General features: G+C 37.3%; 1 protein-coding gene across 9 annotated transcripts in view; it reads left to right on the forward strand.

The window, feature by feature from the left end:
* TNIK (TRAF2 and NCK interacting kinase) overlaps nt 1-13,475 on the forward strand; it is a 280,941-nt gene that overhangs the window by 153,896 nt on the left and 113,570 nt on the right. For all 9 annotated transcript variants that reach the window (XM_014455950.2, XM_023753889.1, XM_023753886.1 and 6 more), the window contains exons 5-6: nt 8,937-9,047; nt 12,434-12,524. In XM_014455950.2, the coding sequence (XP_014311436.2) occupies nt 8,937-9,047; nt 12,434-12,524 (202 nt within the window). The remainder of the gene's footprint in view (nt 1-8,936; nt 9,048-12,433; nt 12,525-13,475) is intronic.

Genomic DNA, 13,475 nt, shown 5'->3' on the forward strand with positions numbered 1-13,475 from the left:
AAACTGGCAACCTGGAGGCTATATGCTGTCCAGGTAAATATGTTTAGCTTGGTTCGCATAAGATGATGTTTGTGTAATTATGCCAACACTAGAAAAAAAAATGAGCAGTTTCACACAAAAGTCTGTATTCCTTAAAAGATCTTGAAAAATCAAATGATCTTTAAAAAAAAATAAAAAATGTTGGGCCTAAGATCCCCAATAGCAGCAGTATGGCAGAGCCATATAACAGTTGTGCAGAGGGCACATGCCCGCTCTAGTTCACACCAGGGCCCCATCACTCCCTGTTGTCTGGCATGCATGCTCAACTTCATGCATTTGCATTACTCATCCATGCCCTGTGCAAGGTCAGATGGGAATGAGATACTGAAATGAACTAAGACATGATGTCATTCAACCACCAATGAGGGGAACTTTCTAGAATCTGCAGTGGTGTTGGCCAAAGCCCCCAGACCTAAGTCTGTAATAGTTTGGATTGCATTGCTGTAGCATCTTGGCTTGGCAAAAATCATGTCCACCAACATTTTCGTTGTTTTAAGATTTAAATGTAAAGTGTTGCAGATATGACAATTAAAAATTCAACCACCTGTTGCTGAGTCTTTTGAACAGCTAATTAAAATTTCTCTTTTCTATGCATCAGAAATGAGGCTTTCATCTGGGCGGGGTGGGGTGGCGGTGAGGGGCCATTGTTTTAATCAGTATCTGTCACTTTTATAATGAAACATGCCTTTCCTTCATGTGTAAAAGCTAGGTCACTTGCCTGGAGAAGTGATTGAATCTTACTGTTGGTGAGCAGAACATTTTAGAAGGCTGGACTTGGTAAATATAGGATTTCCTAAAATAATAGAAGGTTGAGTATAAACAGTCTCCCAGACTCAGAGCTGCCCCACTGCATGACCTATAGAGACAAAATATAAGTTACTTAGATACAAACACAGAGCTAAAGCTATGCTTAATGTAATACTTTGCCACTGGGCGTGAGTTCAGCTTTTATAGAGTCATTGTTTTATGAATTAATGGGTGATTCTGTGACAAGAATGTGAAAATGATGCCGAACCGGTTTAGCTCAGTGGATAGAGCGTCGGCCTGTGGACTGAAGGGTCTCGGGTTCGATTCCGGTCAAGGGCATGTACCTTGGTTGCGGGCGCATCCCCAGTGGGGGGCGTGCAAGAGGCAGCTGATCGACCTCTCTCATCGATGTTTCTAACTCTCTATCCCTCTCCCTTCTTCTCTGTAAAAAATCAATAAAATATATTTAAAAAAAAAAAGAATGTGAAAATGATTTCTTCTTTTATCCCAATGAATTTCATTTGAACTGTACTTAAACTGCTCTTCACCTAAAAGGAAGACCTTATGGGTGTCCAAAGTTATTCTGCTAATAGTCTATACAACCCTCTTCATTTTCTAGATTAATTTTGAGTCCAAGTCTATGGTCTTACTTATATTGTGCTTCTCAAAATCCTCAACAACCAAGTTGCTTAGTCCTAAATCCTCTAAGGCCAGCATATTTTCTCTTTTTCTATTTTTAACTCGTCTGAAAACTTGCTCCCACATCCCCACCTCAAATTCTTCTACTTGAGTGTAACACTTTGTGAGGCCGAGTTGTAAATTTCTTACAATTTCTGGTTAGTTTCTATGATTGAGTTGGTGATCCAGATGGACATGTAGTGATTTTAGCCTAACAGGAAAATTCTCTAGAATATCTTGCATGCCTACTGACAAATGTAGCACCAAATACCAAACACATAAAGTAGCTAACTTCCCTCATTCCTTGAATGCTGCCATGCTGACTCTGAGATGGGTATCTCCATAGACACGGGTGTCTTAAGAGCATTTCCAGGGGCCTGTGCTTCGGGCTGCCTTCTGGTTGCTAAAAATACCAGTTGGCTCAATATATTCAAACTGCCATTGTCATTCTCAAGGTATAAAATTGTTCATTATCCAGAACATTTATTGACCAAGTTTGGGACTTCATATCCTTGGGTCTCTCTCTCTCTCTCTCTCTCTCTCTCTCTCTCTCTCTCTCAATCTTTGGAAGACTTAGCATTTGTAGTTTAAGCTTTCTCTTTTCAAGTCTAAAAATATAATCCAGGAGCCAAAGGAGTTTGGGTTGTTCCACACCCCACCCCGCCCCAAGGCACGCTGCTTTAAAAATGAATGCAAAAAGCTGGTTAGGTTGCCTTTCCAAATTTGAAATTCCCCACAGTGTTACTTTATGTTTATATTAGTTGATTAAAATGATAAATGTATACCTACCAATTTTGGTACTTTTTTATACACATATTTTATATTGTTAAACTTAAACTACCTTTAGTGAATGAAGCTCATTGTTTAACAAAGGACTGAGTTTGGGTTTTGTTTACACCTTCATAAATCATGCACATGAGCTCTGTGGCTATTTCCAGCCACACACAATAAAAATATCCTATGCCTTGCTGATGTTTCTGGACCTTCTAGGCCAATAGGCTGATCCTTTGCAGAGTTGTGAATTCTTGGAAGTTTATCTTTCCTATCCTTTTCTTAGGGTGTCTCTTCAAGGTCTTGGTGCAAACTTCTCTCATTTTAGGCAGACCCTCATCTTCCTGCTCCCTCCTCTTCCTCATCCCCGCCTCCTGCCCCTCCTTTTACTATAAAAGAGAGGGGTCTGTTAGCAGGTGGGTGACATTTGGGAGAAATGGGTTCCTGTCAAGGTAATTCTGGGCTAGTGCCTGCAGTTTTAAAATAGCTTAAAGCCTTATTTCTTATTATAGGAACTTAAAAGCAATTAACTAGCAAGTGAGTGAATACCGGAGGGACCCTAGAAATCTCCGGAGCCTCTAAGGCTGGGTGAGGAGGTGAGCTCAGGGGCTCAGACAGTGCTTCTGAAACTCCTCCTGGGATCAGCTAAGGCCAAAGACCCTTTCCTTAAATATTGTCTGGGAGGGAAAAGCACAGGAGGGCGCAATAAGCACCCCTCTCTCCCCCCACAACCTCTAAAAGAAAACATCTTGCTCCTCAAAAAATAAGACAACGGACAAAAATATGTGAAAAGCAGCCATGCAAATGGTGAAACCTATGTTAGAACTGTGTTTTTTTAAATTAACCATTTTAATTTAGATAGAAATAACTCCCCATGTCCAATAATTCAAGCAACCCTTTCCCTATTAATTGAGTTGCACTACACGATGCTGCTGTTTTAAATGCCCCCCACAATCTTACTGTTCCAGGCCCAAACCTAACCCCCAACCCCATTGTACCTGAGCACAGTTCTGTCCTCACCTTTAACTTAACCTTCTTTCTTTCGTCCCAAGTGACACACATGTGAATTTCATTTTCTGATCCAGTAGTGTAGGTAGTGTGGAGTGAGGATTTTAAAATCCCACCACCACTGTCTCCCAATCTTCTAAATAAAAAGATCCAGCCAGGCTGTGGTGGCTCAGTGGTTGAGTGTCAACCTGTGAGCCAGGAGGTCACAGTCCGATTCCCAGAGCTGCTTACAATGGGTGAAAGGAGGCAGCCAACCAATGATTCTCTCTCATCACTGATGTTTCTATCTCTCTCTCCCTCTCCTTTCTCTCTGAAATCAATAAAAATATATAATTTTAAAAACGATCTGATGTCCTGGAATGGACCACTGTGTCTTCTTGCTGTGTGGTACAAGCTTGAAAAACGATAGGTGTCCTTGGTGCTCTTTCATTAACAGAAGCTTTAGAAACACAGATCCAATGCCCTTCATAAGCACCTTTTAGCCATTTCTTCACCAACCAAGGGAAGTGGATCTTGGGAAGCTATCAATGCTATCTTCTAAGTTGGAAACTTTTTAATACATACAAATGCCAAAAAAGTAGAAAAATGATAAATATAGTTTAAGATTTCTGGTTGCTAAGAAGTTTCTATTCATTGACACAACTAGTGTTCACATCGAACGATTGAGGTTGATGCTTTTATGTTGTGTTTTATAGTGACGGTGGTGGGGTGCTGAGCCCGGTTGGTTAGAGAGCATGCCCAAGGTTAGTAGCTGTACTTGAGAGAGCACCATGCTTTCAACCCTGCTCTAGTTATTTAGTGAGTATACAGATGAGGCTGCAGACCATACCTAAGCTTTATTTCCAAATAAATCATGAAAAGGGAATTGAGGAGAAGGAGAATTAATGAAACAACAGGTGAACATCACTTAGCCCAGTACCTAGCACATGGTAGATTCTCAGTAAATGTAAGCAAGTATTGTTACTCCGGTGTCAACTATTTAAGAACTTTCTTTCAGGAAGAATCCTAATGATCCATTATTTCTTGCTTGTGACATATGAATTTATTGACTTACCGCTGCTGGCTTGGCATGTTGAGTCCTGTGTCTCTTTATTACAGCGATGAGGTTACTTGTGGTGAGGGAGAGCCCCCGCTGTGGGGTGGCAGTAATTATCAGGGTAGCTGTGTGGCTATAGGAACTGATTGCTAGCAAATGCTGGTTTCTTTCATTCTCTTTCTTAAAAAAAAATCCCATTACATAATTTAACAATCATTTTATCCCATAGTGAGATAAAAAGAATTTAGCAGCCTTCAGCTGGAGCTGAATGGAGAAGCAAATTATAGAAATCACTGACATTAGTGCCTGGCTAGAGCAGGATTGTTTCCTACAGAATATTTGAAAGTATTTGGTCCAATCAGATTTTAAGGGACTGGAGTCACTGGCTTTCCCCTGCTTTCCTTGGGAACTATAATTACATGGCCTAATAGAGCTCAGTGGTAGGACATTTTCTCCAGCTGATACAGGAGCAATGGATGCATCACGGGTGGTCTGGACACTGTGTTTTTTAAAATGGGATTTGGAAAAGAGGCACAAACATGTTTTGCTCACTTGAGAAAATATATTCTTTTCTTTCCACCCGAGGACTTTGCTTGGGTCCATCTTGCTGCCATTCAACATGGTATGCTACATAATGGGATTTCTAAAAACTTCGTGAAGAACCCTGAAAATACACAGAAGTGTTCAGAACAGTATAATGTACACCCATGTGCCCAAAACTAACCCTAATAACCATTCATCAGTGGCCAATCTTGCCCCATCTACTTCCTCCTTTCTACTGTTATTTTGAAACAGATCTTCTCATTATATCTTTTTTTTTTTAATTCTGGTAAAATACACACAGCATACAATTCACCTTTTAACCATCTTAACATGTATAACTCGGTAGCATTAAGTTGTGCAACCATCACCTCTACCTAGTTCCAGAACTTTTGTCATCACCAAGGAAACTGTACCCATTAAGTGGAAACTCCCTTTCTTTCCTCCCTCTGGTGACTGACAACAACCACTAATCTGCTTTCTGCCTCTATGGATTTGCTTATTCTAGACATTTCATATAAATGGATGTGTGCAATATATAGCCTTTTTTGGTCTGGCTTTATTTAATTAACACAATATTTTCAAGATTCATCTGTGTTGTGCCATTTGTTTTCATAGCTGAATAATATTCTATTGTATGGATATACCACATTTTTTTTATTCACCTGATGTAGGACTTTTTGGTATTTCCACCTTTGGTCTGTTGTGAATAGTGCTGCTTTGAACATTTTTGTTTGAACAGCTGTTTTCAATTCTTTGGGGTATATATCTAAAAGTGGAATTGCTAGATCATATGGTAATTCTATGTTTAATTTATTGAGGAACTATCAAACTGTGCTGTGATTGTACCATTTTAAATTTCCTCCAACAGTATATGAGGCTTATAGTTTCTCCAGATCCTTGCCATCGCTTGTTATATTCTACTTTTTTTTTAAAAGTACAGCCATCCTAGTGTGAAGTGGTATGTCATTGTGGTTCTAACTTGTATTTTCCTAATAACTGTCAATGTTGAACATCTTTTCATGTGATTGTTAGTCATTATATATCTTCTTTGCCGAAATGTCTATTCAAGCCTTTTGCCCATTTAAAAATTGTGTTGTTGCCTGGCCAGTGTGGATCAATGTTTGAGTGTCAACCTATCAACTAGGAGGTCACAGATTCCCGGCCAGGGCACCCTGTGAGCTCTTTCCCTAGGGTGTGGTGTGCAAGAGGCTGCTGATCAATGATTCTATCTCATCAGTGATGTTTCTGTCTCTCTCTCCCTCTCCCTTCCTCTCTGAAATCAATAAAAATATATTTAAAAAATAATAATACTAAAATAAAATTGTGGTGTTTATGTTTTTATTGTTGAGTTGTAAGTTATTTATAGTTCTGAATACTTGACCTTACTAGATATGATTTGCAAATATTTGCTGTCTTTTCGTTCTCTTGATAGTGTCATTTGATGCACAAAGTTTTTAATTTTGATGGAATCCAAGTTATCTATATTTTGTTTTGTTGTTTGTGTCTTTGTTATCACTAAGAAACCATTGCCAAATCCAGGGTCATGAAGATTTATCCCTATGTTCTCTCTAAAAATTTTATAGTATTAGCTCTTATATTTAGGTCTTTGATCCTTTTTGAGATAATTTTTATATGTGGTGTGAGGTAGGGGTTCAACATTATTCTTTTACATGTGTATATCCAATTGTCTTAGTATCATTTATAGAAGAGACTGCCATTATATCATATTATTTTATCTGTAAAATGTTTCTCTAAAAGTAAGAACTTTTTTTACATAAACACAGTACCATTGTCACACTTACAAAATTATTAACCTCATTTCTAATAGCTAATCTGTAGATTGTCTCAAAAATTTTAATAACTTTAAAAATTAGTATCTAAGTAAGTTGCATCCATTGGTATATCTTTTGAGATGTTTTTAAATTTATAGATTTCCCCTCCATCCTTTTCTTTCCCTTCCTGCAATTTATTTGTTGAAGTAAATGGTTCATTTTCCCTGTGGAGTTTCCTATTCTAGGTTTTGACGATTGTGTCCCCAGGATGTAACATGTTTCTCAGTCCTCTGAATTTCCTGTAAATTGGTAGTTGGAACTAGAAACTTCATCAGATTCCGTTTTGTGGGATTTTTTTGTTTGTTTGTTTGGTTGGTTTGGTTTTGGTTTGGACAAGACTACTCTTAGGTGATAGGTGATGTATTATTCTAATCAAAAGGAAAATCAGAGCTGGTTATTTCTTATTTTTTTATGTTAGCAGCCATTGATGATCAGTTCCTAAATCCATTAGCTTATTAGAGGTTGTGTAATAGTTTTCTTCATTCATTTATTATATAAATACCTGATTTTTATGAAGACAAGTTTTATCTCTTTTAGTGAAATTCATGCATGGGTAGGGTCCCTAGGCTTAGCCGGTGATCAAGGCCAATCTGCACGGCGACTGGCAGTGCAATCGGGGGGGCCCCTCTGGCACCCGCCTTGGCTGGCCTGGGGCCTGCAGGCTGGGAGCAGCTCCCACATTGATCATCTGCCCCCTATTGGTTAGTGTGCATCATAGTGACTGGTCTTTCCATTGGTCATTCTGCCATTCGGTCACTTTGATTATTAGGCTTTTATTATATAGGATTACTCAGTGGTAAAACTTATACTAGAAAGTGTAGAATTCTTAATTTTTACCTCTTTATTTACCAGTTCTCAAAATTAGAAGTTGCTTCTTCATTTTCTTGAAATAGTGCCAGTTGTATTCTTTTTGAGGGGTGTCTTGATTAATGCTTTTAGTTAAGCATATTTAATGTGTTTCAAAATATTGAAGTTATTCTTATTGATACTCAAATTATCCCATGTTTGCCCAGTGAGAACTTCTTCACATTGACTTCTGAGTTCTTTCTAATGTGATTTTCTGGCCTTTGATAGCTTCCTGGCTAGCATATATGATAACTTTACAACTCTTATTGGGTTGGAATGTGGTCTATGGTGGCACTTCTCAAATTTCCTTACAAAAGCTCTGAAGAACATGGGAAATTTCTACCCTATGTGGAATCATAAGATGACAAGTTAGAACAGGCATTATTTCATGAGTTTTTAGTGAGTTTCAACTAGGCATACAGAAAAAAAGGAAACATAATTTCTACCTGAAGATTTTGCAGCCTAGTGGGGTATCTTTTAGGATCTGGTGACATGGTGCTCATGTTAGGAATGTACATTTGGGTAAAGCTAAAATCATCAATGTGACTTCATTGTGACCCCATATCAGTTCTGTTACTAGAGTCAGGTCAAAGATTGATTGGTAGTTTTTCTGAATTTTTACTATGTAATTACAAAATGATATAAGTGCCTATAAGGAGACATTTATTGAAGACTTTTTGAAAAAGAGAAAGTATGGAAAGGGATATGTTTCTCTAATCCAAGAAAATGGATGTAAAGCAGATAGATTGTTTTTCTCTTCCAGTCTCCACTTATCTGTTAAGTAAGAGAGGTGTTTATTTTTTGCCTATTTTACAAAGCTGCTGAGTGTTGCAATGAATTCATATTTATTGGGAAGTTGGAGCTTTTTGGATGAAAGGTGCTAAATTAGAGCTTATTGTTTATTGAATTTATTTGATGTGTCCAGCCCGCTGGGAACATTTGCTGAATTTAATTAAAAACAGATAGTCCTCACTCTGACAGCTTACAATGCCATTTACAAACCAATAAAATAAACAGCATGCACTTGTATGGTCCTAACTTGGGATGGCCTAGATTACCATAGCTCGTTTGGACAGGGGAATGACCCTACTTTTGTAGGAAGGATGAATTCAACTGCTAAATAAACACAGATGTACTCAACAACATCTGAACTGCCTACTTGCCCTCATTTTATAAATACATAGAATATGGAGATTTTTCTCAATTTGAAACTGTAATTTTCAGGTTATAAAACTAAAAATAATCTTTCCTTCCTATCATTTTGGGAATAAATGAAGATAAATGTTTATGTTTCACATATTGTTTTATGATCACCTTTTCTTTGCAGGAATGACATTCCAAAGCATTCAACTGGAGTATTGTATGCTTTCCTAACTCAACCCAGTGGAAGCTGAGAAGTGTAATTATAATAATGGTATGTGTGCTTCCTTTGCCAGTTGGTGATGGAGTTTTGTGGAGCTGGCTCTGTCACTGACCTGATCAAGAACACAAAAGGTAACACATTGAAGGAGGAGTGGATTGCATACATCTGCAGGGAGATCTTACGAGTAAGTAACAATACGGGATATCATGGGAGGTGTTGAACTTTGTACTACTCTTCCACGGAAATTTATAAGCATATTGGAAAGCTCTAAAGCTTTATTCTAACAGTGATAATGGCAATGGTAGTTCATTGTGGTCTGCTCTAGTGGAAGTGAGTGCCATTCTGAATGGGCCACGTGCACTCTCATTTGAGTTAGCACTGGGTGAGTTCTTTTAACAAGGAATTCATTTCCAGTGATGTTTCCAATTGGAAATCTGATTTTAGGTCATATACTAGTAGATGGTGTCCCACTTAGGAAATGGATTGTTTTAGAGATATTTTGATCACTCGTTGGAGTTTTCCATTTGTGGAAGTTTATAACTAATTTAAGGACTGTGTGACTTTAACCATTTAAGTACATACATAGAACCTAGTTGACCAGATTTTACCCTTTTAAATAAAACTCTTTTAGCATTAATTACTTAAATTAATGAAAATAGCTGGACAAGACTGTGCCTGTTTGCCCACATCAGGCAGTCTGGGCAATATTGTCATATTTGCCAAGCTCCATTCAAGAAGAAGGTAGTTGGTCCTTCAGATTAGTTTAATTATCTTTTGCTACTAATGTGGAGGCTATTACATGTCCAATGAGAGTATTCTTACTAGATCTGCTTGGCAATCATTATTTATAAACTCTGCCTTCTTAATTTAAGGAAACAAAAGTTAAAACTGTTTTTACCCTGTGTCCAAGATACACTTTTGAAAGATAGATTATGTGTTGTGAATGGATGCACAGATGGATAGATAGAGAGATGGATGGAAGTTAAGAAGGATGAAGGGCATTAAAATGATGTTTATTTATTAAATTAAAACCACATTAGGCAAAAGAAAATATAAAATATTTTAAATGATTACATTTATAATGGCATAAAAATCAAATACTTAAAAATAAATTTACAGAAAGATGTGAACAACTTCTACATCGTAAACTACAAAATATTATTGAGAGAAATTAAACAAGACCTTAATAAGTAGAGGTATATTCTATTTCAAAGATTAGGATGCTCAGTATTCTAAAAATGTTATTTCTCCCCAATTTATGTTATTTCTCCTCAATCCATGAATTCACTGAACTCCCTACCAAAATCATTCTAGGTATATCTGTGGGTGTTGACAAACTGATTTTTAAAATGTTATATGGAAATGCAAAGGGCTGAGAATACTCAAGGCAGTCTTGAGAAGAACAAAGCTGGAGGATGTACTAGTATGCTGCTAGTTATTGGGATTTATAAAGCTACTAAGTAATTAGAACAGAGTAGTATTGTCACAAGAATAGACAAATGGCCAAGGAAACAGAATTGAGAGCCCAGGAACAGACCTGCTTCACAGCTCACCTGAGTTATGACCAAGGAACTGCTTCAGTGGCTGGGGAAGGGGTGCCCTTATCAGTCAGTAAGGTCAATTGAATATCCATGTGAGAACATGAAGCTTGACACCTGCTTACTCCATATTAAAAAATTAATTCCAGCTGGATTGTAAACATACATGTGAATGATATAAAAAAAAATAAAGCTCCTAAGAGAAAATATAGGATAATACCACCATGGCTTTGCAGTAGACAAAAAAATATTTCTCAAACAGAACGCAAAACAAAATTTGAAGAGAAACAAGGAGGTACAGCTGCTGATCTTCAAATCTGACATTTATCTCCAAGTATTGATGTGCCATCTTGTCAATTTAATTTGAATTTCTGACTTAACATTTTACTCATTCAGAGAAAGCATGATGAATGTTTTTAGTCATCCAGACCACCCAGTGGGTACCAAGCATCTATTGGGGCTTCAGGGCGGGTTCTGCATCACACGCCTTTTTGCTCGGCTGGGTAACCCTGTAGGGGATCAGTCCTGTGATCTTCAGGGTTCTAACAGCAGAAGGGAGGTTTCATTCTTGAGTATCTCTCAATACCTAGTTAAAAATGCTTGAAAACCACTGTTTTCTTCCTTCTTCCAATGCAATCATTCTCCCAAATGATACTGGCATTTGAGATAAGGTGACTCATTGGAAGGGACATTTGATCATAAGGAGTTTCAGAGATGACCCTCCATGCATCGTATGATCTCATTAAATACAACCTTTGGCTCACTTACGTGCTCTGGTACCTGCTTCCAACCACTTTGGTGATGAAGCAGGGAATAGAATTTTAAGGATTCGTGGGGGTGTTAATATGCTATTAAAACCATACATTTTTATCTGCTTGATGCCTACCTTGAGCCAAACTAACTCCATACAAAAGGTAATTTTTAAAGACCCAAACCATTGCAACTGTCCTGATGCATGGTTTATATTTACTGATATTCCTAAACATACACATGGACCTTTTTGGTCATCCATATTCTCATGCTGAATTTTTTCAACAAGGGAATTTAGATATTTAGTGGGGGTTTTTTTCTTTTTGTGTCAACCTCATCTTTCATATCATGATTTTGTTGTTATGGAGAAAAAATAAAAGTACAGAAAATCATAAATAATAAAATGGCAATAGTTAGGTGTATAATACCTTGAATTATCAAGTGTTAGCATAACAAAATTTGCTTTAAGATTCCAATTTTAGTTTCTTTTAGGTTATATTTTTTTCTGAAAAAACATGTGGCTTAGAGCATGTCTGTAGGTTTTAGAACTAACACCCCAAAGAAGCCAAAATCAGAGTAATTCATGGAGACCTGATATATGATCACTGATCTATGATCACATCCAAAGTTTTGGATGTCACTGAGTAATAATTTCATATAATGAACACAAAGTCACACATGTCATAAAGCACTCAAAATGACAGTGATAAATGCCGACAAAGGAAACAGAAATTGTTGCTTTCCTTTTTAAATGTGGGCCACATTGGCTAAAGCCAATGAGAAATGTCTTGGCTGTTCTGAGAAATATTGTATTGTGCTTAATTAAATTTGTGTAATAGAAAGTAACTTTTAAATTCAAATATTGCCCCCAAAAGTGGAGGATTCGGTTGAATCAGTTTAGTTTTTTGTATGTAGGCTTTATAGGTGTTCCTGTTACAAACTAGCAAAGACAGGTGCTCTTCACTTTTCACGGTACTATTAGCTGAACTCATGTATGCTGAACCGTATCATTCTTGTGTGGTTCCTGAGATCAAAGCAGGTATGAAAGCATTTCCTTTAGCACAGCACCATGCATAGCAAGGGACACCTCTATGGTTCAGTTTATATTGATCCATTGCCTATGGCTTAGTTCAGCACTGTGAGCACATGAAAGATATGAGTATAATAATGAAAGTATTTCTGGATGAATCTACTACTTTTTTGGATCATTAACATCTGAAATAGTTTATTTGCATCTTGGCTTATGTTCCTATTAATCCTTTTCAACTCTCCGTCACTCTAGGGGCTGAGTCACCTGCACCAGCATAAAGTGATTCATCGAGATATTAAAGGGCAAAATGTCTTGCTAACTGAAAATGCAGAAGTTAAACTAGGTAAGAACAGAATCCAGTGAGCCTAGGAATTGCAGGAATTGATAAGATTATTTCAACCTCTGGCTTTTTTGGTGGGGTGTGTGTGTGTGTGTGTGTGTGTGTGTGTGTGTGTGTGTACGTGTGTGTGTGTGTGTGTTTAATAAGTGTAAATTTGTCACTGTGGATTTGGAGGTCATTGTACTAAGAATGGAGAGGAAATGTTTCTTTGTTTATTTCAAAAGCATTTTCTAACAGCACTTTGAGGAGTGAATTGGTCTGTGCTAAACAGAACCATGTGTTTAATCAATGTAATAATTGATTTTTTTTAAGCAAAGACCCTTTATTTTTTTTTTTTTTAATATTTTTTTATTTTTCGCTTAAAGTATTACAAAGGGTATTACATAAGTGTCCTTTTTTTTCCCCCCCGCCCTTGACACACCCCTACCCTCCCTTACCCCCCAGTGTCTTATGTCCATTAGTTATGCTTATATAAAGCAAAGACCCTTTAGATTAGAAGTGAGTGACCTTGAAATGTTTTCCTATATCTTACTGTCTGTTTACATTATTGCTATAACAGAACAATGGTGACCCATTTGTTATTAAAAATCTCCACAGTTAGACATATTTGGAATAATGAATTCCTGCTGTATTCCCATATGTTTTAAGTTAAATTTACATTGATTTCATTATTACCTGTGCAAAATGGATGCCCAGTATTCTACTTGGCATGAATACCAATTATCCCATTTCCATCTGCCAGAGTTGTCCGTGAGGGAATCGTTTTCTCTGGTGCTGTCCATTAGAGCCCTTCCCATAACAAATCTGAGATTGTCCAGATATGGCAATCTAAACGATAAGCAAAACAGGATCCCCACATTCATTTGTCAGCTTGATGTCTATGAGTAAGAGCATAAATTGGCAAATATCTCATAGGATACACAATTTGTCTCCTAGAACAGAATCACTGTCAGC

This window comes from Myotis lucifugus, unplaced genomic scaffold (assembly GCF_000147115.1).
Source record: "Myotis lucifugus unplaced genomic scaffold, Myoluc2.0 scaffold_53, whole genome shotgun sequence".
Lineage (NCBI taxonomy): Eukaryota > Metazoa > Chordata > Mammalia > Chiroptera > Vespertilionidae > Myotis > Myotis lucifugus.